General features: G+C 68.0%; 1 protein-coding gene across 3 annotated transcripts; it reads left to right on the forward strand.

Annotated features, from left to right (window-relative positions):
• The first annotated feature begins 271 nt into the window (after positions 1 to 271).
• Positions 272 to 26476, forward strand: TET3 (tet methylcytosine dioxygenase 3). Of its 3 annotated transcripts, XM_068920713.1 has the most exons (11): positions 441 to 482; positions 903 to 966; positions 15946 to 17896; positions 20684 to 20774; positions 21859 to 21952; positions 22674 to 22882; positions 22977 to 23127; positions 23430 to 23519; positions 23670 to 23807; positions 24183 to 24519; positions 24743 to 26476. In XM_068920713.1, the coding sequence occupies exons 3-11, from the start codon at positions 15991 to 15993 to the stop codon at positions 26416 to 26418; spliced, it is 4692 nt and encodes a 1563-aa protein (XP_068776814.1). In that variant the 5' UTR covers positions 441 to 482; positions 903 to 966; positions 15946 to 15990; the 3' UTR covers positions 26419 to 26476. The 3 variants fall into 3 exon arrangements, with proteins under 3 accessions (XP_068776816.1, XP_068776814.1, XP_068776815.1); XM_068920715.1 differs by lacking the exon at positions 903 to 966 and having other exon boundaries at positions 272 to 482; XM_068920714.1 differs by lacking the exons at positions 441 to 482; positions 903 to 966 and adding an exon at positions 4952 to 5177.
• The last annotated feature ends 708 nt before the right edge of the window (positions 26477 to 27184 follow it).

Genomic DNA, 27184 nt, shown 5'->3' on the forward strand with positions numbered 1-27184 from the left:
GGTTGCGGCCGTGCCTCAGTTTCCCCCCGGCGGGCGGGGGCAGCGAGCGAGCGGGCCGCTCCGCAAGGGCGCCGCGGCCGGCAAGCGCCGCCCCCCCGGCGCCCCCCCCGCGCGGCGATTGGCTCGCGGCCCTGGCGGGGGAGGGGGGAGGAGGAGGGGGAAGGGGGGGGCGCCCGTGTCACGTCCGCGGCGTTGTGGCATCGCGGGGCGCGGGGGGGGGGAGCCCGCTGCCGCCGCCGCCGCCGCCGCCGCCGCCGCCGCCGCCCCCGGCCCCCGGCAGCATGACTCGGGCGCCCGGCAGCAGCAGCAGCAGCAGCAGCAGGAGGCCGCCGAGGGCGCCCGGGCGGCTGTAGCGGCAGCGGCGAGGCGAGCGCGACAAGATGGCTGCCTGGTAGCGCCCGGAGCGGCGCGGGCGGGGGGGGCCGGGGCCGGCGGCGGCGGCGGCGGCGGCGAGCGGATGCCGGCTTGAAAGCGGGGCTCAGGTAAATACCCCCCCCTTCCTCCTCCTCCTCCTCCTCCCCTTCGCTTCGCTCCGCCGCGCCCCTCACCGCGGCCTCGGGCCTTCGGCATAAAGCGGCGCCCTACGGGAAAGGCCAAAAGGGGGGGGGGGGAGGAAAAAAAAAAAAAAGAAAGAGGGAAAAAAACAAACAGCCCAAAACAAGAAAAACACAACAAAAGGTCCCGTCCGTGTGTGCGTGTGCGTGTCCCCAGCACCGCCGCGGTGGGTTGAATCGGGGACATCCCTCCCCCCCCCCCCCCGCCACCCACCGCTGCGGCCACGAGCGGAGCCAACATTTCGCTTAATTAATTAATTAATTAATTTTTTTTTTATTATTTCTCTCTCTTTCTCTCCCCCCCCCCCCCCGCCCCTTCCCCGTGTGCTCTCCGCGCCCTGGACGCAGGTGGCAGCGAGGGACAATAAGGGCCGGGCCGGGCCGGGCCGCGGGAGCGGCGCTGGACGCGGAGGTACCGCGCCGCCCGCCGCCCCCCCCGCGCCCCCTTTCCGTAGTGGGGGGGGGGTGCATGCTTTTTTTGGGGGGCCGCTTTGCCCGCTGCAAAAGAATAGATTCCCCGCGCGCTCCCCCCACCCCCCGCATGTTGGCAGAAAAGCGGCGTTTTTTATTTATTTATCTATTTATTTATTCCCCCCACCCCGCCGCCGCGTTTGGCTCTCCCAAATGTGCTGAGCTCAGACCGCACGGCCCGCGATGCTAACAAGGGAGCCGGCGTGACGTCACGCTGACGTCAGCACCGCGATGGCAGCTGTCACCCCCGCGCTGGGGACGAGGTTGGGGGGGACGGCGGCGGCGGCCCCTCGCCGCTTCCCGGCGGCACGAGCGCGGCGGCGGCGGCGGCAGCAGTGGGGAGGGGATTTAAAAAAAAAAAAAAAAAAGGACAAAAAGAAAGAAATCCCCCCCAAAAAGGGGCTCTTCCAGCACCGCGGACTCGGATCCGGCTCGGCCCGGGCAGGATGCGGCCGGCGGCAGGTGCTCGCGCCGCCGAGGTCGGCGCGGTTTGGCGGCGCCGCAGCCAGGGTGGAAAGTTCCTTTCCCGGTGTTTTTGGCAGCGGGTCGAGCCGCGGCGGGGTGGCCGCCGCCGCATCGGGTGGGGACGGGGCGGGCGGGCGGGGGGGGATATATTTTTGGGTGTATTTGGTTGGAGATCAGGCCACCGGCATTTGCTCTGTTGCAAAATTATCTGCGGGCGCGGAGCTGAGTTGGTGGCGGTGGGAAGCTCCGGCGGGACCCCGACAGGACCCTCCCAAGCGGGGCTTTCCCGCGGGTTTCGGCCGCGGGGCGCGCGGCCCGGGCCCAAAGGTTGCGTGCGTCGCGCCGGGCAGAGCCGGAGCCGCTCCGCGAGCGAACCTCCCTGGCCCGGCCTTTGGCACCCGATTAGCCGCAACCAGGTTTGCTTTTCCGCTTCCCCACCCGGACCCGGTATCGCGTGTAATCGCAGGGAGCAGCGGCTTAGAGGGAAGTGTGCAAAAAAAAAAAAAAAAAGGGCAAAAAAAGGGAATTGCTCCCAATTTCTGCGCGTGGTGCCCGGTGATTCTTCAACCCACGTTTGCGCCGAATTTGGGGAAGGAGGAGGGTCTGCGCCCCCACAGAGTGCTGGCATGCTGGGAAAGACCTGTCCCTGTGTTGCACCAGGGTCCCCAATGCAATGCGGCGCCCGTTGCGTTAGGGTTCCTGTCCCCGTTGCCTTGCGGTCCCCATTGCACAAAGGTCCCCATTGTCCCCGTCCCAGTTGTACTGGGGTCCCAGTTGCACCGGGGTCCCTGTTGCTCCGCAATTCCTTTGCACTGTGGTCCCCATTGCACCGCGGTCCCCGTCCCAGTTGCACCGAGGTCCCCGTTGCTCCGTGGTTCCTGTTGCACCGAGGTCCCCGTTGCTCCGCAGTCCCCATTGCACCATGGTCCCCATCCCAGTTGCACCGAGGTCCCTGTTGCTCCGTGGTTCCTGTTGCACCATGGTCCCCATTGCACTGCAGTCCCCGTCCCCGTTGCTCCGCGGTCCCTGTTGCTTTGCGGTGCTCGTTGCGCTGCAGTCCCCGTCCCCTTGCATTGGGATCCCCGTTGCTCTGCGGCATCCCTTGCCCTGAGGTCCCCGTCCCTGCTGCGCTGTGGTCCCTGTCCCCATTGCACCGGTGCCCCTGTTGCACTGCAGTGCCCGTTGCATCAGTGTCCCCGTCCCTGTTGCGCTAGGGTGCCCGTTGCACCCCGGTCCCTGTCCCCGTTGCATCGGCATCCCGGTTGCACCGTGGTCCCCATCGCACCGAAATTCCCGTCCCCATTGCACTGAGGTCCCCGTTGCACAGGGGCCCCCGTCCCCATTGCACTGAGGTCCCCATTGCACTGAGGTCCCCGTCCCTATTGCACGGGGGTTCCTGTTGCATGGGGGATCCCTGTCCCCATTGCATGGGGGTCCCTGTTGCACGGGAGTCCCCATCCCCATTGCACCAGGATCCCCATCCCTTGCCCATGCATAGCCTGCCCCAAACGCGGTCTGGCGTGGGAACGCTGCCGTCACTGTCCCTTAGGAGCTGCCGGGGGTCTCACCTTCGCATCGGCGGCGCTTTACCTCCGCTGCGAGAGCGTGCCGGATGCTTGCTTGCTTTTTTTTTTTTTTTTGGCTGAAAGCCCCCCTGTGCGAGGGGGAAGGAGCGCGGCATCCGCGTGCCGGGCGGCAAAGCACTTCTTGGGAGCGCGCCGGCGAGGCTGGGGCGCCGAGCGCGAGGATGGCCGCGGCGCCCGGCAGGTTTCCCCGAGCAGCCGCGCGTGTTCGCTTCAGCTAAAATGGCAGGTCTGGCCAAAAAAAAAAAAAAAAGAAAGGAAAAGGGAAAAAAAAGCCCCTTCTGCACGTCGAATCGCTGCATCCTTTGACATCGAGCGGGGCTTTTTTTGTTCCGTCGTCGTCGTTCCGTTTCGGTTGGGTTTGGTTCGCTCGGGGCCGCGGGGGGCGGCTCGGCGGCGTTCCCGAAGGGCCGAAGCACGCTGCCTGCCCGCACGTGGCTTTTTTTTTTTCTCCAGGTTTACAAACACGGCGGCTCCCTCCCCGTGAGTCATCGGTCCCGGCACGGCCCCTCGCCTCCGTCGGCTCCTTTTTCACCCCGAATGGGCTCGGGGCCGGCGGGTCGCTCCACCGGCGCGCGAGAATCGCCGGCGGGCTTCAGCGCGAAGGGCGGCGGCGTAAAAGGGACCCCGAAATCGGTGGCCGGGCTTTAAAAAAAAGAAAAAAAGACAAAGTGCATGGAGAGGGGTGGGAAAAGGGCAGAAGATGCGCGCGGAGGCGGAGGAGCCCCCGCGGCTGAGCTCGCGGCTGGCTGATGCGGCTGCGGTGACTCAGCAGCACCGGCGCTGACTCAGCGCCGCGGCGGCGGCTCCGCCAAACTCCCGCCCGTTGGTCCCCGCTCCCGACCGGCCCGACCGGCTGTTGCGTCGGCAGGATGGCCGAGACAAGGTTTTTAGGCTGAAAAGGAATAATTTGGAGCAAAGGGGATCTCTCTCTCCCCTTCCGCCGTGCCGGGAGCGAGGATGCGCTCAGTCCCGGTTTCCCTGAAATCAGAGCTGCTCTGTCCGGCTTGCGGCCGGGAAGCCCGGCGCCGCTCGGCTTAAGGCGATTGCTCGAATCCCGTCGCCGGCCTGGCGGGGGCCGTTGCAGGATGTCCCGCGCTGGCTTGCGGAGCCGACCGCACATCCGGAGCCGCCGGGAGGTTTTTGGGGTGCTTTGGGGGTTTGCCGCTCACCATTAAGAAGTGCTCCATAATTGTTGGTCTCCGCGGGGGGGACTTGTGCTGTTACCTGCTCTTGTCCCAGCTGGGACGTTGGGGTTTATGTATATATTTTATATATATATATATATATATATATTTTTTTTTTTTTTCCCCTCCCCGAGCTCATTAAAAACCGCGGCTCTCGGCTTTTCCCGCACGCCCACGGCATCCCGCTGAGCGGCTTCTCCTCGGCCGCATCCGAGGAGGATGCGGGTGAGAACGGCGCGGGCCGGCCGCCGGTCGGGGCTCGCGCTCGCCCGCCGCGCTCCCTCTTGCGCCTCGCCGCTCCCGGGGCGGCGGTGGCCTCCGGGATTCGGTGTCCCCCGGCCGTGCTTCCCGCTCCGGCGCGTAGCAGCAAAGCGGAAAACTCGGTGCCGGTTGGGAGCGTTGCGGAGCGCGGGAACCTTTCCCGGCTCTTTCTGCCTCCGTCCTTCGGCTGGCTCGGCGGGCGAGCGCTTTCCCACCCGGCGCGTGCCTCCGCCGAAAGAGGAATTAACCCCGGCGAAAGGGGAAGGGGAGGAGGAGCAGGATCCGGATCCGGACCCGGCCGCCCGCCCGCAGCATCCCCGCGCCGCTCTTCCCGGATGTGACTCGGGGACCGTCACGTCCGCTCGCCTGCCCGGCTGGCCGGCGCAAGAGGCGCTTGCCCGGGCGATCCTCCCCCCCACCCACCCCGCCAACCCCGATCCCCGCCGGGCGCAGGATGCGGCCGGCTTTTCGGGGAGCCGGCACGCGCCCCGGCGAGCGCTCGCGATCGGCCGGCCCGACGAAAAGTGATTTGTCGGTCGCGCGCTTCGCCCCGGCGGCTTTGGAAATGAGTGAGCGCTGACCGGGGAGGGGGAAGAATAAATATATTGAGCCCTTTTCCGGGCTCGCCGGCGCCCGAGCCCCGGCGGACGCGGCAGGTAGGTGCCGGCCGGTAGCGGCGTTTGGCTCCGGCCGAGCGTTGCCCTGGGGGTTGGCGCCTGGGAGGGTCCGCGCTCGCCCCGTGCCTCGGTTTCCCCAGCCGGTGCCGTCGAGCCGAGCGCTTTGGGGACGGGGTGGGTGGCGGCGAAACCGGCTCCTCCGGGCGCTCCTCCGCTCGCAGACAGGGCAGGGCCGGGCTCCCGCTCGTCTCCCGGCTCCTGGCCGCGTCGGCGCCTCGGGCTGCGCCGGGGCGAGCGGCGCGGACGTGCCGGCGCTTGCCGCCGGTCCCACCTCCTTTAAGCGCGAGGTTGGGCCCGGCCGAGGGATTCGCCGCTTCGGCAGAGGTGGAAGGAGCTGGGCTGGCGGCCCCAGGGCCGGCCGCGCCGACGGGGGGCCCGCGGCACCCGCAGGTAGGGCGCGGGGTGGCCCCGGGGCACCCTCGCCCCTGCCGGTGGGGGGTCGTGCTGGGACGGAGAAGCAGTGATTTTGTTGCTCGCCGGGAAGGGAGCTGGCGGTTCGGGGCGGGAAGGGAGCCGGTTTTGCAGCGGTTTTTCTGGCTTTTTTACCGACACACCTGCACGCGGGCTGGCACCTCCCTGGCATGTCCCGCGCAAGCCGGCTGCTCGGCGAGGGCCCCTCTCCAGGGCCGTTGCCCCGCCGTCCTGGCGTTTGCCGATGGAGGCTTGCAGGGATTCCCGCTCCTCGGAATGGGGGGAAAGCCCCCAAAATGTGTGTGCGTATAGGGCAATGCAAGCGGGGAACGGGGCGGCACGGGAACAGGGCAGCGCGGGTGCGCGGGAACGGGGCGACACGGGCGCACGGGAACAAGGTGCGTGGGAACGGGGCGACAGGGAACGGGGCAGCACCGATGTGCGGGAACGGGGCGACACGGGCGCACGGGAGCAAGGTGCACGGGAACGGGGCGACAGGGAATGGGGCAGCACCGATGCGCGGGAACGGGGTGACACGGGCGCACGGGAACAAGGTGCGCGGGAACGGGGCGACAGGGGCGCATGGGAACAAGGTGCGCGGGAACGGGGCGACAGGGAACGGGGCAGCACCGATGCGCGGGAACGGGGCGACACGGGCGCATGGGAACAAGGTGCGCGGGAACGGGGCGACACGGGCGCATGGGAACAAGGTGCGCGGGAACGGGGCGACAGGGGACGGGGCAGCACCGATGCGTGGGAACGGGGCGACACGGGCGCATGGGAACAAGGTGCGCGGGAACGGGGCGACGGGGGACGGGGCAGCACTGACGCGCGGGAACGGGGCGACGGGGGACGGGGCAGCACTGACGCGCGGGAACGGGGCGACGGGGGACGGGGCAGCACCGACGCGCGGGAACGGGGCGACGGGGGACAGGGCAGCACCGACGCGCGGGAACGGGGCGACGGGGGACGGGGCAGCACCGATGCGCGGGAACGGGGCGACGCGGGCGTGCGGGAATATGCGGCAGCACTGGCACGCGACACGGGCACGTGGGAATGGGGTGACATGGGTGTGTGAAAATGGGGCAGCGCGGGCACGGGGCGACGCGGGCACGCGGGAACGGGGCGGCACTGCTGGCCGAGCAGCTTTTTCCGGCAGCGCTGCCCTGCCGCAGAGCTCGTTCGCAGCCGCTTTGCTGCCCGAAGGCCCCTTCCTTTCTCGCTGGCGCAGCCGGACCTGGCGAAACTCTCCAGGCTCGGAGCAAAGGCTCCGAGTCCCCGCGAGCCGGCTGCTTTTCTTTGCTCGCCCGGCTGATTTCTACATCCCATTTGCAATGCAAAAAACTCAGCTCGGCTGAAGGGCAGGGTGGAAATTTCCCCGGCGGGGCGCCGGCGGTGCACCTGAACCGGCTCTGCCGGCGCGCCGTGCCGTGCCGTGCCCGGCTGCGGCGCCCCGGCCCAGAGCGACTCGCCGGGGATTTGGCGGCGCTCGGCCCGGCGGGCGGGCGGGCGGCCCACGCCTTGGCGCGGCGTTTGCCCAGCCGGCCCCGGCGCCAAGCTGGTAGCTGCGTGCTCGCACGAGAGCAGTCAGCTGTGTTGGAGGAAAAGCGACTCCAAGAAACAAAAATAGAGCTTGGCTTTTTGCTTTTTCTTTTTTTTTTTTTTTTTTTCCTTTCCCTTTTTCCCTTTAAAGAGCTCTTTTCCCCTCCCTCCCCGCGCCAAGCCTGGAGCGCGCCGCTCGGCCGGGGAAGCGTTTCCTCCGGCCCTCGCCAGTTGGCGCCCGCCGGCTCGGCCGCCCGCCGGGAACGTGAGCCGCGGCGCCGGCCGCCGGGCCCTTCCCTTTATCCTGCGGCCGCTGTTTTGGGGACGTCGAGGCTGGCGCGGGAACGGGCCTCGCACCCGTCACCCGGGGCGAGACGAGCGCCGCGGCCGACGCCGCGCGGCGACCCCTCCGGCTCCGTTTGCGCGAAACGGGGCCGGAGCGATGCGGGATGCGGCGTCTCGCGGTACGTAGGGACGCGCCGGGTAGCGGCGGACGCGCGGCCTGAGCGCCAGTGCCGGGCGCTTTGCCGAAACGCGGGTTTCTCGCCCCCGGGGAGGCCGTTGGGCAGGGTAACCTCGGCCCGGCGTTTCTGCCTTTTCCCCTCGCCAGTCCGCGCGCGAAAGCAACGCCGCGGGCTTTTTAGGGGACGTTTGGGTTGATTTCTTTCCATCCTCCCCTCCTGCAAATCGCTGGAAGCGAGGTAAAAGCGGCGGTTTGCAGAGCCGGGGCGCTGGGCGCCTTCGCTCGGCCCCTCGCCGGGGCAGAGGAAAAGCGGCGGGGGAGCGGACCGTTCCCCTTGTGCTTTTTCCTCGGGCTTCAACGACCGGGAAAACAACTTCCTGGCCGCTCTCCAAGCACGTAAAAAAAGCTCTGAATGCTTGCAGGGAACAATATATAAAAAAAAAAAAAGAAAAGAAAAGAAAAAAGGTATTTTCTGCCCGGCCCCGGGCAGGAGCGAGGCGGGGGCACGCGGGGCCGGCGTCCGACCGCGCTCGCTCCCGGCGGCAGCGCCGTTCCCGTCCCGCGTGAACTTGTCCGGGCTTTTTTTTTTATTATATATATATATTTTTTTCCTTTTTTGATTTTTTATTTTATTTTATTTTTTTGCCGCGATTTGTGGGGCCCGGCCGGTTGCCAGTTGCGTGCGCGGCTCTGAATTTTCCGACCTCGCTTTGAGCGGCGGCCAAGGCGGATTAACAACAGATGCTCGCGCGCGACCTTCCCCCGGCCGCGCGAAACGGCGGGCTTCCGCTCTCCCTCCACGCGCCGGGAAAAAGGAGGGGGGAAAAAAGGGTTTAAAAAAAAAAAAAAAAAAGGGGGTTTTAAGGGTTTTAAGGACTAAAAGGGGGTTTTAACTTGGCCCTCGGCGCTCGTCCGAGGGAGCCGTCGCGGGTGTCCGGGAGCCGCGGGAACGGCTCGGAAAAGGAGCTCGGGCCGGCGCTCGCCGGAGGAGGCGGCGGGAAAACGGGAGCATCCGACGCTGGCCAGCTCCTGTCCGAGCTCCCGCGGTCCGGGCAGAGAGGGAGCGGCGGTACCCGCCGGCGGGCGTTTATTCGGCGCTAGCGCGGTGAGCGTCCGCGCCGTGCTTTCGGGCGCGTGCTCGAGGAGCGAGGCGGCCGGCGGCGGCCGCTGCCAGCGCAGGAAAACCGCGAGCTCAGCGCCTGGGCTGGCCGGGCTCCACGGGCGCGCTGCAGCCCGGGGCGGCCGGCCAAGGAGGCTCCCGGCTTCTTGGCCGACCCAAGCTGCTGGCTGTCAGCGGCGCGGGCGGGCGGCTCGCTGACCTCCCGGATGCCCTCGGCCGCCTGGCAGAGCCGGCCGCCGCCGGGGACGCTGCCGGGGCGCTTCGGGCGAAAGGGAGGCCGAGGCGGGCACGAAGTCGAGGCCGGGAATTGCACAAAATCGAGCATGGGGTTTGCACAGAATCGAGGCTGGGAATCGCACAAAAGAGAAGCCGGGCTTTGCACAGAATCGAGGCCGGCATGCGCACAAAGTCGAGGATGGGGTTTGTGCAAAATAGAGGCCAGGCTTTGCATGAAGTCGAGACTGGGGCATGCACAAAATCAAGGCCAGGGTTTGCGTGAAAGAGAAGAGAGGGTTTGTACAAAATCAAAGTCCGGCTTTGCACGAAATCGAGGCCAATGTGTGCACAAAATCGAGGATGCGGTTTGTGCAAAAGAGAGACCGGGCTTTGCACGAAGTCGAGGCCAGGGTGTGCACGAAGTCGAGGCCAGGGTGTGCACGAAGTCGAGGCTGGGGTTTGCAGGAAATAGAGGCCGGGGTTTGTGCAAAATTGAAGCCAGGCTTTGCATGAAGTTGAGGTTGGGGTGTGCACGAAGTTGAGGCCGGGGTTTGTACAAAATCGAGGCTGGGAATCGCACAGAATCGAGGCCGGCGGTTGCACAAAATCGAAGACTCGCAGCGGGGCAGAGCGGAGCGGCCGCTCGCTGGGTGCACGCACGCTCCCCGTGCACCGAGTTGCTCCGTTCTCTTCCCCAAACCCTCTGCCGAGGCACGTTGAGCCCGGGGACCTCCGCACGCCTCCCACCGTCCCGTCTCCCGGAGCTCCTTCCGGCTCCGCGTCCCAGCTGAGCCCTTGGCAAAGGCACCGGGCTGGCATGGGACGCGGGACTGGATTTTGGGAGCCGCTCTGGAAAGGGAGAACTGGGGAGAGGGGGAGAGCAGGCGTTTCCCGAGCCGGAGGCGTTGAAAACCTGTTCCCCCGGCCGGGCGCGATGTTGGTTTTTCAGGCAGCCGAAACGTGCGGTTTGGGAAGGGCGGCCGGAGCGGCGCTTGATTTACGGCGAGCAGAAAGGGCCGTCGGTTTGGTTCGGGTCATTTTAGTTGCTTTTCCTTAGACGGTGCAAACGATAAGTTAAGAAAAGGGAGAAAAAAAGCAACGCGGAGGCGGTTTGTGAGCGGCTCCGGCTTTCGCGGGGCGGCCGGTCCCGGCTCGTCCCCTGATTTTTGCCTCGGGAGCAGGTGGTTTGGGGATTCGGGGCGCTCGTTCCCGCGGGATGGCGCAAAGCTGCTTTCTGCCCCGCTACCCCGGAGCTGTTTGCATCCTACTGAATGCTTCGCCCCGGCTCGTGCCGTTGCTAGAAACGGCCCCAAAACCAGGCACCCCCCCCACCGCCGCTGCCGGAGGGAAACGGCGAAGCCGGCGAGCACGGCGGTCCCCGAGGGCCGGCGTCTGCGCCGGCAGCGCGGGGTCAGGCGAGGACGCGGCGCCGGGGAAAGGATGCCGGCGCCGCAGGGGAGCAGCCGGCTCCGTGGCGGAGCGTTTTCGGGAGCGTTGCAGCTCGCCCGGGCTAACGCGGCCGGCTCGAGGCGCCCTCGGCGTGCAGCCGGTGCCGGACGGCCTCCCGCCCGCTTATCTGCGCTCCTGCCCGGGTTATTTATTATTGCCACGGTGCCGGCATCGCCGGGGTGTCCCCCCTCCGGGTTTTTTCTTTTCTTTTCTTTTCGCATTTGGTTCGGGCCGCGCGGATGCACCGTTCCCACGGGCAGGGTGCCGGCTGGAGCGGGCGCCCTTCCTTGGAAGGGCTCGGTGGAGCCCACCGTCCCTCCCCGTTTGCTTTCGGCCGCTCGGACGGCCGGGATTTAACGGCCAGCGGGCCTCTTGCCTCCAGCTCGTGCCGGCGTTGCTGCCGGGATGGGGTGAACAGTGTGCGGGCTGGAGCGATGCGCAGGGTGGCGGGCAGCTCAGCATCCCACTGGTATCCTGCTGAGCATCTCTCCGGGCATCTCACTGGGCATCCTGCCGACCATCCTGCCGAGCATCCCGCCGGGTATCTCGCCGGGTATCCCGCCGGGATCTCGCTGGGTATCTCGCCGGGCATCCTGCCGAGCATCTCGCTGGGATCTTGGTGGGCACCCTGCCGAGCATCCCGCCAGGTATCTTGCTGGGATCTTGCCAAGCATCCCACTGGGCATCCCTCTGGGATCTCGCCAAGCTTCCCACTGGGTATCTCATCGGGATTTTGCCGGGCATCCCGCTGGGTATCTCACTGGGATCTTGCCAAGCATCCCACCGGGCATCCCTCTGGGATCTCGCCAAGCTTCCCACTGGGTATCTCATCGGGATTTTGCCGGGCATCCCGCCGGGTATCTCACTGGGATCTTGCCAAGCATCCCACTGGGCATCCCTCTGGGATCTCGCCAAGCTTCCCACTGGGTATCTCATCGGGATTTTGCCGGGCATCCCGCTGGGTATCTCAACGGGATCTTGCCAAGCATCCCACCGGGCATCCCTCTGGGATCTCGCCAGGCATCCCGCTGAGCTTCCCACTGGGTATCTCGCTGGGATCTTGTCAAACTTCCCGCCGGGCATCTCTCCGGGCATCCCGCCAGGCATCCCGCCAGAGGCTCCGGCCGGCGGTGGCAGGGCAGGCGCCACCGTTTGCCCCCGGCGCCGTGCCGCGCGCCATCGGGGAGGCCGGAGTGAGGGGCGCCCTCGCTTGGGCTGCGCCCCGAAGGGCCCGCCGGGGGCGAGGGGGACGCGGGCCGGCGCCGGCCCGCGGGGCTGCCGCCTCGGCCGCGCCGTACGTGCGCGCCGCGCCAGGGCTAATGGCTCCTCCAGCTGTTTGCAGGGGGAGGGGAGCTCCAAGAGCAGCGCGGCGGCGTTTCCTCCTCCGGCGGCCCCGCCGCCGGGCGCCCTGGTTTTTGGTGGGTTTTTTTTTTTTTTTGCATTTTTTTTTATTTTGCATCCCCCCCCCCCCACCATCCACGCTTCCCGCGTTTCCTCCGGCGAAGGTAAGCGCGCGCCGCCGGCGAGCATGGTCCCGCGCGGCGGCCGGCGGCGCGGGAACGGGGCGCAGCGCTCCCGGCTCCTGTATCGCTAAGGAGCATCGCGGAGCCTGGAGTCCGTCCAAGCGGGGTGGCGTGCGTGCGTGCGCGCGCGCGCCTCTGGGGTGGGTTTTTCTTTCTTTTTTTTTTTTGCTGCTTAGGCATTTAAAATGAGGGAGGAAAGGGAAAAAAAAAAAAAAAAGGCAGGCGAGCGAGAGGGAAGAAAAAGGGGATGTTTTCTTCCTCCCTCTTACGCCGCTCGCTCGGCGGCTTTGGCGAATGCTAAAGTGAGCGTGCGGGAACAAAACAACAAAAGAGCCCAAACTGCCCCAAACTCAAGCGCTCGCTTTTTTTTTTTTCTTTTTTCCTTTCTTTTTTTTCCCTTCTTATTTTCCTTCTTTTTCCCCTCTTTTTCCCCTTTTCCCCCTCTTTTTTCCTTTTCCCCTTTTCCCCCTCTTTTTTCCTTTTCCCCTTTTTCCCCCTTTTTTCCTTTTCCCCTTTTTCCCCCTCTTTTTTCCTTTTCCCCTTTTTCCCCCTCTTTTTTCCTTTTCCCCTTTTTCCCCCTCTTTTTTCCTTTTTCTTTTTTCCCTTTTTTCTTTTTCCTTTTTCCCCTCTTTTCCCTTTTTCCTCTTTCCCCCCCTTTTTCCTCCCCTTCCCCCCCCCTTTTTTATTCCCCCCCCACCCCGGCGTGCCCCTTCCCCGGGCGAAGGGGAGGAGGTTCGGCCAGGCTGCGCTTTCCCGAGGCGAACCGAGCCGCCGAGGGATCCCCGCCAGCTGCCGGGACTTTGTCCCGGGGCGCGTCGAAGCCGGGCCGAGCGAGTCGGGGGTAATCGATTTTCGGGAAAGCATCCAGCCGGGACCCCCCCCCACCCCGTAAGCCGGGGCGCCCCTCGGTGCCGCGCGGGAACAAAGGGAGCGGGCGCCGGGAATAAAAAAAAAAAAAAAAAAAAAAAAAGTGAGGGTGGGAAAAAACCCGTGGCGGGTTGGGAAAAGCTCCTGGCGCTCCGGTTAACCCTTCGGATGGGCCGGGCAGCCGCGGGCTCGGCTCTGCTGCGAAACCCCTCGAGGGAGGGCGTTTGGGGGGGGGGTCGGGGGCGAGCCCTGTTCTCCCCGAGGAGCCGCGGGTGTTTTTGGCGCGCCCCGACCGGCCGGAGCGGCCGCCTTCGCCTGGTGTCGGGCTCCGAGGCCAAAGCGCTCGTCGGTCGCGGGGCCGGCGGGGCGGGGGGGGGACACACCTCGGCCAGGGCTGAGGATGGGCCAGCTCGGTGCACCCGCCGGCCCCGCATCCCTCCTCCTCTCAGGGGTCCGGGCTCGGTGTTCGCCGTAGCGTCCAAGCTGCCGAGTGGGAGAGACCCGCGGTGCTAATTAAAAGCCCTTTGATGCGATTAAAGGGGGGGGGGGGAAGACTTGCCAAGAAAAAAAGTGCAAAAAAGCCCCAAAAATGTTATTGCAATTTCTCTCCCGAGCGAGGCAGCCTTCGGCGCGCCCCAGCGTGGGAAAGTTCCCGGCCGCCCTGCGCCTGCCGCCGCTGCCTCCCCAAAGCCCCCTCGGTCGGGGCCCCGCCGGTGGGTTCCTCCCCCTCAGCCCGGGGCGGTTATTTTGGGGACAGGGACATCTCTGATCTTGCTGCGAGCGGTTCCTCCCCAGCTTCAGCTGCGGTCGGCCATGCGCTTATCTCCGGCTGGGAAATGAGCACGAGGCGAGCGGTTTTGCTCCCTGTTTTTCCCCGAAAAGCACCCCGTTTGCCCAAAAGCGGGACGTGCCATCGCCCTTGTAGCTACAGAGCCGGGGGGCTCCCCCACCTCCCCTGCGGTTGGCATCCGAAGGGTTAAGCGCGGTTCCCTGCAGCCGGGCCTGGGGCGCTTGAGGACGCGGCGCACGGCCGAGCACTGACAGCTTGCTCGCGCGCGCATGCCGTTCCCCTCATTGCGGGAAAGCGAAGCGCAAGGGCGGGAGCGAACCCTGTGGGATTCAGCCTCCAGCCGGCCGCCGGCATCCCCCGCTTTACACTCCGGCTCGGTTTCATCGCCTGCAGAGCGCTCCCCGCAGGCGCGACGGGGCAGCGAGCGAGCCGGCGGACGCTCTCCGCCGCCGCTTGTCATCCCCAGGCGCCTGCAATAAGCGAGCGGGTTCGCTCCCGAAAGCGGCGCGCCGGCCCCTCGCCCTGCCGAAACGTCCGTCGGGGCCCTGCGCCCTCGGCGCCACGTGGAGACGCGAAAGCAGAGCAGAACATAGGGCTGAGAACGCTTCAATCGTCGCAGGAATGCTTGCGGCAAGAATTTAATGCTCTGCCGTCGTTTGCCTTTGCGTCGCCCGGCGAGAGGCGGTCGGGCTCCGCTGGGGGCAGCCGAGTCGCGGAGGTGGGAGAAAGCAGTTTTCGGGGGTCCTGAGCCCGGAGCTGGAGGCAGGACGCCCTCCTCCTCCTCTTCCTCCTCCTCCTCCTCTTCCTCCTCCTCCTCCTCTTCCTCCTCCTCCTCCTCTTCCTCCTCCTCCTCCTCCTCCTCCTCTTCCTCCTCCTCCTCCTCCTCGCTGTCACCTGCTCCTGCCTCATGCCGCGGCCCATGGGTGGTGGAAATCCCACGCGGCGCCCCGTGAGCGATTTCGAAAGCGCCCGGCGGGGCGGCAACGTGGGCGGTGTCCGGGTTAGCACCCGCGGGCGCGCGCGCGTAGGGCGGCGAGTGTCAAGGCCGCTGGGAAAGGCTGGGGCTGTCGTCTTGGGCTCCTCGGTCGCGGCGGCCGCCGGGTGACGTCTCCCCCGCGGCGCCTGGCGGGTGCACGGGGCTAGCTTGGCGGACAGGCTGGGTGCTCCTGCGCCCGGTGCTCCCGCGTCGGGTGCTCTTGCACAGGGTGCTCTTGCTCTGGGTGCTCCTGCGTCAGATGCTCTTGCACTGGGTGCTCTTGTGCTGGGCGCTCCCGTGCCGCAATGGCGCTCCTGCATCGGATGCTCTTGCACTGGGCGCTCCCGTGCCGCGGTGGTGCTCCTGCAGTGGGTGCTGCTGTGTCGGGTGCTCTTGCACGGGGTACTCCTTGCGGTGGGTGCTCCTGCCCCATGGTGGTGCTACTGTGCTGCAGTGGTGCTCTGGTGCTGGGTGCTCGTGCACTGGGTGCTCCTATGTTGCGATGGTGCTCCTGCACTGGGTGCTCTTGCACAAGGTGCTCCTGCGCTGGCTGCTCTTGTGCGGCAGTGGTGCTCCTGCGCCGGGTGCTCCTTGCAGTGGGTGCTCCCGCGCCACGGTGGTGCTCGCGTGACGGGTGCTTGTGCACTGGGTGCTCCTGCGTTGTGATGGTGCTCCCGCGCCGCGGTGCCGCTCCTGGGCCGGATGCTCCCGCGCCGTGATGCTGTTCCCGCGCCAGGTGCTCCTGCGCCGCGGTGCCGCTCCTGGGCCGGATGCTCCCGCACCGCGATGCCGTTCCCGCGCCAGGTGCTCCTGCGCCGCGGTGCCGCTCCTGGGCCGGATGCTCCCGCACCGCGATGCCGTTCCCACGCCGGGTGCTTCCGCGCCGCGGTGCTGCTCCTGGGCCGGATGCTCCCGCGCCGCGGTGCCGTTCCCACGCCGGGTGCTTCCGCGCCGCGGTGCTGCTCCTGGGCCAGGTGCTCCCGCGCCGTGATGCCGTTCCCACGCCGGGTGCTTCCGCGCCGCGGTGCTGCTCCTGGGCCAGGTGCTCCCGCGCCGTGATGCCGTTCCTGCGCCGGGTGCTCCCGCGCCGCGGTGCCGTTCCCACGCCGGGTGCTCCCGCGCCGCGGTGCCGCTCCTGGGCCGGGTGCTCCTGCACCACGATGCTGTTCCCGCGCCGGGTGCTCCCGCGCCGCGGTGCTGCTCCTGGGCCAGGTGCTCCCGCGCTGCGATGCCGTTCCCGCGCCAGGTGCTCCCGCGCCGCGGTGCCGTTCCCACGCCGGGTGCTCCCGCTGCGGGTGCCCCCGCAGTGCGGTGCAAGAAAGAGAAAACGCGGGAGGGAGAAGGGGCTGGGCCACAGGGTGCTGACGCCTCTCTCCTCTCCTCCTCCCAGACAGGTCCGGCAGGCGAGACGGTTGATGGACCCAAAAGAGGCCAAATGGAAGAAGGGCCAGTCGACCATGTCGAGGGAAGGCGGCCGGGCGAGGGCAGCGGGCCGGGGCCGGCGCGCGGGGCAGGCGCCACGCTGACGGAGCCCGGCGGCTGGCTCGCCGGCGACCGAGCCGCCCGGGACGCCGCCGCGCCGCCCGCCCGCGACCTGGAGGACGCCCGCAACCTGGTGGCCTTCTCGGCGCTGGCTGAAGCCATGTCGTCGTCGTCGTCATCGTCCTCCTCCTCGCCGGCCCGCCTGAGCGCGGGGCTGCCGGAGAAGCTGGGCGAGGCGCCGCGCCGAGAGGACCTCGACGCCCTCCAGGCCGCCCTGGCCTTGGCCAAGCACGGCATGAAACCCCCCAACTGCAACTGCGACGGCCCCGAATGCCCCGACTACCTGGAGTGGTTGGAGCAGAAGATCAAGACGGCGTTGGGCGAAGAGCGGGCGCCGGGCTCGCCGCCGCCGCCGGACGATGGTGCTACCCCCACGCCGGCCGAGCCGGGCCCGCCGGCCGGTTTCCCCTTTTCCCCGAGCGCGTTGAGCATCGCCAAGGAGAAGAACATCAGCCTGCAGACAGCCATAGCCATCGAGGCGCTCACGCAGCTCTCCTCGGCGCTGCCCCGACCCGCCGCCGCCGCCGTGCCGGAAGCGCGCCGGAGCCGCGACGTTCGCCTGCTGCCCGCCGCCGGCCGGCCCGGCCCCGGCGCGCATCCCCGCGGCCCGCCGTCGGCTCCGCCGGCCGCCCGGCCGCCCGAGGAGCGAACGCTCTCCCTTCCCCGACCCGACGCTTGCCCGGAGCCGGCAGCTTTTTTCGGTGCTACAGCAGCGCCCGCTTTCGCCGAGCCGTGGGGCGAAGAGGCCGAGGCCAAGGAAGGCGCGTGGGCGCTGGACGGGGCGGCCGGCGACCCCGTGGCCGAGCTGGAGCAGCTCTTGGGCGACGCCGACGGCTACATCGAGGCGGCGTTGGAGAGGCCCGAGGCGGCGGGCGGGCGGGCGGCGAGAGCGGAGGCGGCGGCCGAGCGGGAGGCGCCGGGCGCCGACCTGCGCCGGCTGTTGCGCGAGCCCCGTCTGCACAAGCGGACGCAGCTGGTGCTGCAGCAGCACCTGCGCCACAAGCGCAGCCTGTTCCTGGAGGGGCCGGCCGAGGCGGCGGGCTGGTGGCCCCGGCGGCCGGCCGCCCTGCCGCCCAAAGCGCCCCGCGAGAAGAAGAAGAGAGCGGCGCCCGAGAAAGCGCCGGCGGCCAAGGCCCTCCGCAAGGCCGCCCACGTCAAGAAGGCCAAGGCCAAGGAGGCGCAGCCGCTCTTCCCCCCGCTCTGGCAGATCCGCCTGGAGGGATTTCGGGCGCCCGTTGAGGAGACTCGAGCGCCGGCGCTGCCGGCCGGGCCTCTCGCGCTAGGCCTGCCGGCCACCGACGCCGCCGAAACTCAGGGAAGGGGCGGCGCGGCGGAGGCGAGCGCCGCCGCCCCCAGCCCCATCGCCGTGGACGCCAAGCTGGAAGAGCTCATCCGGCAGTTCGAGGCCGAGTTCGGCGACGATTTCGGCCCGGCGCCCGCGGCGGCGGCGGAGGGGCCGGCGGCGGGCGGCCCGCCAGCGCCGCCCGCCGCCGACCCGCAAGGGCCGGCTTCGCCGGAGCGAACGCCGCCGGCCCCTGCGGCGCCCCGCGCGCCCAAGCAGATCAAGATCGAATCTTCTGGTGCTATCACGGTGCTGTCGACCACTTGCTTTTACTCGGAGGAGAGCCAAGGCGGCGACGAGGCGGCCGGGACGCCCCCCAAGGACGAGGTGCCGCTGACGCCCACCCTCAGCGGCTTCCTGGAGTCGCCGCTCAAGTACCTGGACACGCCGACCAAGAGCCTGCTGGACACGCCGGCCAAGCGGGCGCAAGCCGAGTTCCCGAGCTGCGACTGCGTCGGTGAGTCGCCCGCGGGCGCCCCGGCGAACACCCCGGCTCGCCGCCGCCGTCTTTCTCGCGGGTTTGGCCCGGCGGCGCGCCGGCCGTCCGGCTTTGCCGCGAGCGCCGGGGGCTTTGCCGCGCTTTTCCCGCGCCCGCCCGAATCCTCGCGGCGGTCCTGTCCCGCCAGCGCGGGAACCTGCATCCCTTCCTCCCCCGAAAAAGGTTGTCGATGCGGCTGCGCTCACCTGGCAAAGCCCGGGCGAAAGATTTAAGCCTGCGGCCGAGCGCAAGCTACGCTTTATTAGCGGGGGCTCCCGATTATTTGTTTATTTGCTCGTAAGCGGCAGCGGTAATTAGCCCGAACGGCAGCGAGCGAACGCAAAAGGCTGGGCGGGAGCCGGCTGAACCGAACTCGCGCAGCGTCCGAGCCGCGTCCCCGTTGCCGGGAAAGGTTGGGGGTGGTTTTTTTTTTCCCCTTTTCTCAGTGAAGTTGAGGGGTTGAGGGCATTTTCCCCCCTGCCCCGCTCCGTTTTCTCGCGAAAAAGCTGCGCGAGAGAGAGCGAGCGATTCAGCAGGAGTCGGGGGGGCTCGAGGCTTTATTAGGTGCCTGCGCTGTTAGACGCCGTAATGAAATCAGCCTTCGCTGCGTGGCCCATATTGATCTCCCCGTCTGGGCAGCTGCAGCCCAGCTGAGCCCGGCTTTCTCCTCGCCTTGGCGCCGAGCCAGTTGGACACGACGGGAATAAAAAATCAGGAGGCGGAGAGGGGCGGCCAGCGAGCCGGCGCCGGTTGCTCGAGCATCCCCGCGCGCCGCTGCTCCAGCATCCTCCCTTCGCCGCCCTCCAGCTTCCGAGCCGAAAAGCTCCCCCCATGGGTTTTGCCGCCGCTGCAAAGGCAGCGCCGGTCTTTCTGCTGCCCCGTGGGGGCTTAAAAAGGCCTCGCGCCTTGGGAAACGGAGCGCCGGAGCCGGCCGAGCGCCTGCGCCGCCGGACCTGCCGCCGCCGCTTGTCCTCGCGGCCGCCGGAGCGCTCCTTCGGCCGTGGGAATTTCCGGCAGGACGGGAAACGACCGGCAGGCGCTGTGCCAGGCGGCAGGAAGGATGCTGCGAAGGCGGAAACCTGCTGCGTTGCAAAACGAGAGGCTCGTCGTAGCGTGCGGTAGCGTACGAGAGGCGTCTACCTGGGCGCTGTCGCGGGAGAGGCGCCGGCGAGTAACCCGCGAACACCAGCAGCTTTGCTTGTCTGGTCTAACCTGGAGTGGATTCCCCCCCCCCCCCCAAAATACGATGGGGTAGCTCAGCTTCTTGCTTTTAGTTGCAAAACTGCTGTTAAACCAGGATTTGAGCTGTCGGTGCAACGCTCCGAGCAGCCGCGGCTTGGGGCGCCCAGCGGAGGGGCCGGGAGGCGCTGCCCAAAGCGCTGGGAGTTTCTCCCCCCAGTCCCGCTTCTGGGAGGCGTCGCGTGCCGCTGGAAAGCGAAGTGGGCAGGATGGCGTTCCTGAAAGGCTCGGCCTGGGAGACGCCGCCAAAACAAGCCCGACGCCGGCCTCGAGGTGCTGCGAGCCAAAGCGGAGCTGCCCTTGGCTGCAGCCCGCGCTGCCCGGGGCCTCTGAGAGGCCGCGGAAATTTGTAAGTTGGAGCCAACGCCCGGAAAGAGGAGAAGAAGGGGAAAAGAAAAGGAAAAAAAGCTTGGCTGGCACAGATTTTGGAAACCGGAGTTAAACGCGTTAAGGCTTTGCAGAGCCGCCTAGAGAGGAAGGGTCGGCGCTCCCCGAGCGCTCCGCGGCTCCCGCGGGCCCTGAGGGGCTGAAGCCGTGAGCCGGGCAGAGCCGCGCCGGCTGCCGTCCCATGGGAGCCGAAGCAGAAAGCATGAGGGTGCCAGGGTGTGCACATAGGGTGCCTGGCACCCCGGGGTGCTGGGGTGCGTTTGCACAGCGGGAGGAGCCGGCAGGTGCGTGTGCAGCACCTCGGGGTGCTGGGGTGCGTTTGCACAGCGGGAGGAGCCGGCGGGTGCTGGGGTGCGTGTGCACATAGGGTGCCTGGCACCCAGGATGCAGGGTGCTGGCGTGTGTGTGCATGGTGCCTGGCACCCCAGGGTGCTGGGGTGTGTTGGCACAGCACCCAGCAGTGTGTGCTGGGGGGAGCTGGTGTTTGCATATACAGCGCCTGGCACGCTGGGGTGCTGGGATGTGCACAGAGTGCCTGGCACCCAGGATGAGGGTGCTGGTGTGCGCGTGCATGGCGCCTGGCACCCCGGGCTGCTGGGGTGTGTTGGCACAGTGCGCAGCACCGTGCAGCAGGAGGAGCCAGCGGGTGCATGTGCAGCACCCTGGGGTGCTGGTGCATGCACATAGGGTGCCTGGCACCCAGGATGCAGGGTGCTGGCATGTGCATGCATGGTGCCTGGCACCCCAGGGTGCTGGCATGCGTTCGCACAGCGCCTGGCAACGTGCAGCGGGAGGAGCCGGTGGGTGCATGTGCAGCACCCCAGGGTGCTGGGGTGTGCACATAGGGTGCCTGGCACCCAGGATGCAGGGTGCTAGTCTGTGCGTGCACGGTGCCTGGCAGTGTGCAGCAGGAGGAGCCAACGGGTGTGTGGGCAGCACCCCGGGGTGCTGGGGTGCGCACATAGGGTGCCTGCACCCATGATGCAGGGTGCTGGCGTGCGCGTGCACGGTGGGGTGCTGGTGAGTGTTGGCACAGCGCCTGGCAGCGCGCAGCGGGAGGGGGTGGCGGGCGCGGGCGCAGCACCCCGGGGTGCTGGGCTCCGTCCCCGTGACCCGCCTCTCCTTTGCCTTCCCACGCAGAGCAAATCGTGGAGAAGGATGAGGGACCCTACTACACCCACCTGGGCTCGGGGCCAACCGTGGCGTCCATCCGGGAGCTGATGGAGGAGCGGTAAGGGTGCGGCGTGGGCGCCCGCGGGTGCTGGCTCACCCGGGGCCACCCAGCGCTGTGGGACACCGGGTGGGCTCCTGCGGGCCCCGGGCTGCCCTCTTCGCTCGCAGGGCTCAGGCAGGCTCGGGGGGCGAGCGCGGACCCGGGAGGGTGTGCGCAGACTCAGGAGAGTGAGTGTGGAGCCATGAGGGCGAGTGTGGCCCCGTGCGGGTGAGCGCGGGCTCAGGCAGCGAGCGCGGGCTCAGGCGGGCGAGCGCGGGCTCAGGCGGGCGATCATGGGCTCAGGCGGGCGAGCGCGGGCTCAGGCGGGCGATCATGGGCTCAGGCGGGGTGAGCGCGGGCTCAGGCGGGCGAGCGCAGGCTCAGGCGGGGCGAGCGCGGGCTCAGGCGGGCGAGCGCGGGCTCAGGCGGGCGATCATGGGCTCAGGCGGGCGAGCACGGGCTCAGGCGGGGTGAGCACGGGCTCAGGCAGGGCGAGCGCAGGCTCAGGCAAGGCGAGCGCGGGCTCAGGCGGGCTGCAGCGGGCTCAGGCGGGTGAGCGCGGGCTCAGGCGGGCTGCAGCAGGCTCAGGCGGGCTGCAGCGGGCTCAGGCGGGCTGCAGCAGGCTCAGGCAGGCTGCAGCGGGCTCAGGCAGCGAGCGCGGGCTCAGGCGGGCTGCAGCGGGCTCAGGCAGCGAGCGCGGGCTCAGGCGGGCTGCAGCGGGCTCAGGCAGCGAGCGCGGGCTCAGGCGGGCTGCAGCGGGCTCAGGCAGGGCGAGCGCGGGCTCAGGCGGGCTGCAGCGGGCTCAGGCAGGGCGAGCGCGGGCTCAGGCGGGCTGCGGCGGGCTCAGGCAGCGAGCACGGGCTCAGGCGGGCTGCAGCGGGCTCAGGCAGGGCGAGCGCAGGCTCAGGCGGGCTGCAGCGGGCTCAGGCAGGGCGAGAGCAGGCTCAGGCGGGCGAGCGCGGGTTCAAGCGGGCTGCGGCGAGCTCAGGCAGTGCTGTGCAGTGCGGTGCGGTGCGGTGCGGTGGGGGCCCCCGGCCCGCGTTACGCCGGCGACGGCGAGGGGGAGCGGACCGGGCGCCCGCTCAGCGCTGCCCCCCCGCAGGTACGGCGAGAAGGGCAAGGCCATTCGCATCGAGAAGGTCATCTACACGGGCAAGGAGGGCAAGAGCTCCCGCGGCTGCCCCATTGCCAAGTGGGTGAGTGCCGGCCGGGGCCCGGGGCTCCCGCCGCCCCTCGGGGGTGCCCGGGCGCCCACCGCCCTCCCATCCCACTTCTCGCCCGTCCGCCGCGGCCCCCCGGCCCTCTCCTGCCCCTCGCTGCCCCTTTTTGCCCCTCTCTTGCTCCTTTCTTCCCCTTCTCTGCTGCTTTTTTCCCCTCTGACTCTTTTTTTCCCCTCTCGTCCCCTTTTTCCCCCTCTCGTCCCCTTTTTCCCCCTCTCTGCCCCCTTTTTTCCCCTCTCTTCCCACTCTCTGCTGCCTTTTTCCCCTCTCTTGCCCCCTTTTTCCCCCCTCTGCCCCCCTTTCCCCCTCTCCCACCCCTCAGGCTCAGACAGGGCAGGTTCCTCCCTCACCCCGGTGCCCCGGGCAGAGGAGCCGGAGCCGCCTCGAATTCCCGCTCATCCCAGCCCTCTGTACACGAGAGGGGGCAACGCAACCCGCTGCGTCCCCCCCGGGGGCTCCAAGGTCCCGCAGCGTCCCCCCCACCCCCCCGGGGAAATCCGCCGTGCGCGAACCCCGGCCGAAGCGAAATTCCCGGCGCTTCCCACCGCGGCAGCCCCGGCGGTCGGCGCATCCCGGCTCCCCGCTGCGGCAGGCGGAGGCAGGGGGTTGGGGGGCGGATTTGGCTTTTTGGGGCTGCCTGGGGGCGACCCCGCGCCGAGGCTTTCCCGGCACTCCTGACGTGCCCGCTGTTTTCCAGGTCATCCGCAGGCACAACCAGGAGGAGAAGCTGCTGTGCTTGGTGCGGCACCGGGCCGGCCACCACTGCCAGAACGCCGTCATCATCATCCTGATCCTGGCCTGGGAGGGCATCCCGCGCACGCTGGGCGACACGCTCTACCAGGAGCTCACCGACACCCTCACCAAGTACGGCAACCCCACCAGCCGCCGCTGCGGCTTGAACGACGAGTAAGTGCCCCGCCGCGCCGCCCGCGCGCCCCGCCGCCTCTCGGCCCCGCTCGCTGCCCGCGCCTGACGCTCCTCCGCCGCGTCTCTCCCGCAGCCGGACCTGCGCGTGCCAAGGCAAGGACCCCAACACGTGCGGCGCCTCCTTCTCCTTCGGCTGCTCCTGGAGCATGTATTTCAACGGTTGCAAATACGCCCGCAGCAAAACGCCCCGCAAGTTCAGGCTGGCGGGCGACAATCCCAAAGAGGTGAGCCGGCGGCGGCTCGGCGCCCCCCGGTCCAGCCGCAGCCCTGAGTTTTGCAAGGAAAAGGGGGGGGGAAGCACAAAAAACAGGAGCAAGGGGCTGCGAGTCCGCTGGCCAAAACACCGCCTGCGGTTCGGTCCGGGCGCTTCGGGCGGCCGACAGCGGCTCGGGCCGCGAGCCGTGTCCGTAACGCCCCGGTGCCGTGCCCCGGGCTCTGCTCTGCTGCATTTCGGGCCGGAGGGTTGCAAACGTCGCCGTCCTGAGCCTCGGCGGCGGGTCTCGACGTTTCCCTTTCCCTTCTGCAGGAAGAACTGCTCCGAAAAAGCTTTCAGGACTTGGCCACCGAGGTTGCTCCGCTTTACAAGAGGCTGGCGCCGCAGGCCTACCAAAACCAGGTACCGGCCGGCCGCTCGGGCCAGCAGCGGGTCGCCCGCCGGCTTGCGAGCGACGCCCCTCGGGAGCGACGTGGCCGGGCAGGAAGGGGAAGCGAGCGGCGGCGCGGAGGCCGTTCGGCATGACGGGGACCGTCTTTTTCGCCCGGCCAGGTTACGAACGAGGACGTCGCGATAGACTGCCGGCTGGGGCTGAAGGAGGGCAGACCCTTCTCGGGGGTGACGGCGTGCATGGACTTCTGCGCTCACGCGCACAAGGACCAGCACAACCTCTACAACGGCTGCACGGTGGTAAGCAGGCGGGAGCGGGCGCGGGGACGTGCTGCCGACGGGGACGGTCCCCGCTTCCCTGCCGCACAGCGCTGCCGGCCGGCGAGCCGGCCGCTCCTTAGGGGCGCGTCGGTTTAGAAAGTCCCCTTTTGGGGTGGGCCGGTTCCCGTCCTGCAGTCGGCGACTTGGGGCTTCTCGCTCCGTTGCCGCCTCCTTTCGCCCCGTGGTTGCGGGCTCTCACCTTCCCGGCGCCTCTCCGGCCCCGGTTGCCCGAGCGAGCGGAGAGGAGCATCCCAAGACACTCGCGTCCGCGCGCCGTCCCCTCTTATCGCAGCCGAAACCCGCGGGGCGCTTTGGGAGCGCCGGGCCTCTGACCGCTTCCCCGGCATCCGCCAGGTCTGCACGCTCACCAAGGAGGACAACCGCGTGGTGGGCAAGATCCCCGAGGACGAGCAGCTGCACGTCCTCCCCCTCTATAAGATGTCCAGCACGGACGAGTTCGGCAGCGAGGAGAACCAAAACGCCAAGGTGGGCAGCGGCGCCATCCAGGTGCTCACCTCCTTCCCCCGCGAGGTGCGCAAGCTGCCCGAGCCCGCCAAGTCCTGCCGCCAGCGGCAGCTGGAAGCCAAGAAAGCCGCCGCCGAGAAGAAGAAGCTGCAGAAGGAGAAGCTCATCACGCCGGAGAAGATCAAGCAGGAGGCGCTCGACGTCCCCGCGCTGCAGCAGAACGCAGGTAACGGGCAGGCAGGGGAGGCCGAGCCGGCACGCCGGCTCCGGGCGGTAAGGAGAAACGACGCGGGCAGAGCGGGCCCCGCGGTGGGGTTGGCGGCGGGGGGAGCCGGCCGTCGGCCTCTCCGCGTGGCCTGGCGCCTCCTGCCTGGGCCTGTAGCTGGGGTCGGCGGCGGGGAAGGCTTGGGGCGGCGCTCACGGCCGGGCTGCGCCCGCTCTGCCCGCAGGTGTGGCGTTGCAGAGCGGCCTGCCGCCGCAGCCCATCAAGGTGGAGGCGCCGGGCCGCTACAACGCCTTCAAGTACAACGGCAACGCGGTGGTGGAGAGCTACTCGGTGCTGGGCAGCTGCCGGCCCTCCGACCCCTACAGCGTGAACAGCGTTTACTCGTACCATTCCTACTATGCACAGCCCAGCCTGCCTTCCGTGAACGGGTTTCACTCCAAGTTGGCGCTGCCGGCCTTCGGCTACTACGGCTTCGCCCGCGGCCCCCTCTTCCCCGCGCGGCTCCTCGACTACGGGCCGGCCGAGAGAGGCGGCGGCTGGGCGAGCGGCACCTACGAGCAGAAAGCCGAGGCGCTGCAGGAGAGCCTGAGCTGCCCGTACGGCGCGGCCGACTTCCCCGAGCCCGCGCCGCCCGCCGCCGCCCGCCCCAGGAACCATCACCAGCGCACCTACGAGCGGGCCAGCAGGTACGGCGGCCAGCCGAAAGCGGCGGCGGCGGTGGCGGGCGGGATGGCGGAGCGAGCGGCGCCTTTCGGCCCGGCTCCCGCTTGCTGCCGGGCCATCAAGCAGGAGGCGGCGGAGACGCCGGCCAGCGCCGGCCTGCCGCTGCCCGCCGTGCCCGTGCCGGCGCAGAACGGGGCGTGCGAACCGCCCTGGAGCCCCTACGAAGGCGCCCGGGGCGGCGCCACCGCCGCCGCCTCTCCGGAGAGGACTAGTAACGCGGCGAAACCGTGGAGCGGCCCGGCGGCGGGCGGCCCCGGCCGGGAGAAGGCGGCAGGCGCGGCGGCGGCCGAGAAGCGGTGGCGCGAGCTCTTCGCCGCGGAGGGTGCGGCGGGGCGGCCGGCTTCGGGGCTGCTGCCGGCGGCGGCGTGGAGCCCGCGGGTCGGCGGCGAGGCTTCGACGGCGGCGGGCGCCGGTCTGCGCGACGCCGCTTGGGAGCTGGGGCGGCTGGGCTTGAGCCCCGCGCTCCAGGGCCTGGGCGCCTTCCCCGGCGAGCCGTGGCGCTCGGCCAAGCCCGAGCCCGGGCTGCCCGAAAAGGCGTGGGAAAGCTTCAGCGAGAAGGCGGGCGCCCACCGCGCCAAGCCCTGGGATCCCTACGGCTTGGACGACGGCGCCGAGGAGCTGCCCGAGAAGGCGGCCAAGCGGGAGGAGGAGGAGGAGGAGGAGGAGGTGGCGGCGGAGGAGGAGGAGGAGGACGAAGAGGAGGAGTGGTCGGACAGCGAGCACAACTTCCTGGACGAGAACATCGGCGGCGTGGCCGTGGCGCCGGCGCACGGCTCCATCCTCATCGAGTGCGCCCGCCGCGAGCTGCACGCCACCACGCCGCTCAAGAAGCCCAACCGGTGCCACCCCACCCGCATCTCCCTGGTCTTCTACCAGCACAAGAACCTCAACCAGCCCAACCACGGGCTGGCCCTCTGGGAGGCCAAGATGAAGCAGTTGGCCGAGCGGGCTCGCGCCCGCCAGGAGGAAGCCGCCCGCCTCGGCCTGCCGCCCGACGCCAAGGCCTTCGCCAAGAAGCGCAAGTGGGGCGGCGCGCTGCTGCCCGAGCCGCCCAGCAAGGAGAGGAAGGACCAGGTGCCCACGCGCCAGGCGGTGGCCGTCCCCACGAACTCTGCCATCACCGTGTCCTCCTACGCCTACACCAAGGTGACGGGACCGTACAGTCGCTGGATCTGAGAGCCGGCGGCGGGCCGTCTCTTACCTCAAAAGTCGGCAGCACTGGAGCCTGGTGTTGCTTTTGTGGTGCTTTCTCCTCGTGCATGTAGGAGAAGAAGAAAAAAAAATTATATATATACTTTAAAAAGAAAAAAAACGGAAAAAAAGGAAAAAAAAAGTCCGCTCGAGTGCAAACCTTCGGAAACCTGCACTTTGCGAGGAGTTTAAAAAGAGAAACAAGCTAAAAAGGAACGATGCTGTTAACGTTTTTCAGTAATCTAATATTTATATCTCTGCATTTTTTTAATCTATCCTTGTACGTCGCAAGAATGGAAAGAAGAGTTTATAGTGTCCTTTCACAAAGGAGAGGTTTTTAATTCCATTTAAAATATGTATTTATTGGAATTTTTTTTAATTGTTATGACAACAATGAAGCAGATCTTAAAATAACAAAAACCAACAAAAAAAAAAAAACAACCCAGAACACCAAACCAGCTTACAAGGAGATAGACGAATCTGTACAGCTCACACGCATCGCGGCTGGTGGGAATCTCAGCTCGACGGTCACCTGGAAACGTACGCTTTAACGTCAGCCGGACGCGCTGAACAGCCGGTTTCTCAAACAAACTGAAATACATATTTTGCAACTCAATGAATCCTTTCTTACAGATACAGTAACCCTGCTCGTGGCGGGGCGCGCTCCATCCTTTCCGCCAGCCGACGGCAGGATTCGCCCTGCCGCCGTGGTGCTTTTGCCGGAGCCGGGGCAGCCCGAAGCCACGGGAAA

This window comes from Struthio camelus, chromosome 27 (assembly GCF_040807025.1).
Source record: "Struthio camelus isolate bStrCam1 chromosome 27, bStrCam1.hap1, whole genome shotgun sequence".
Taxonomy (NCBI): domain Eukaryota; kingdom Metazoa; phylum Chordata; class Aves; order Struthioniformes; family Struthionidae; genus Struthio; species Struthio camelus.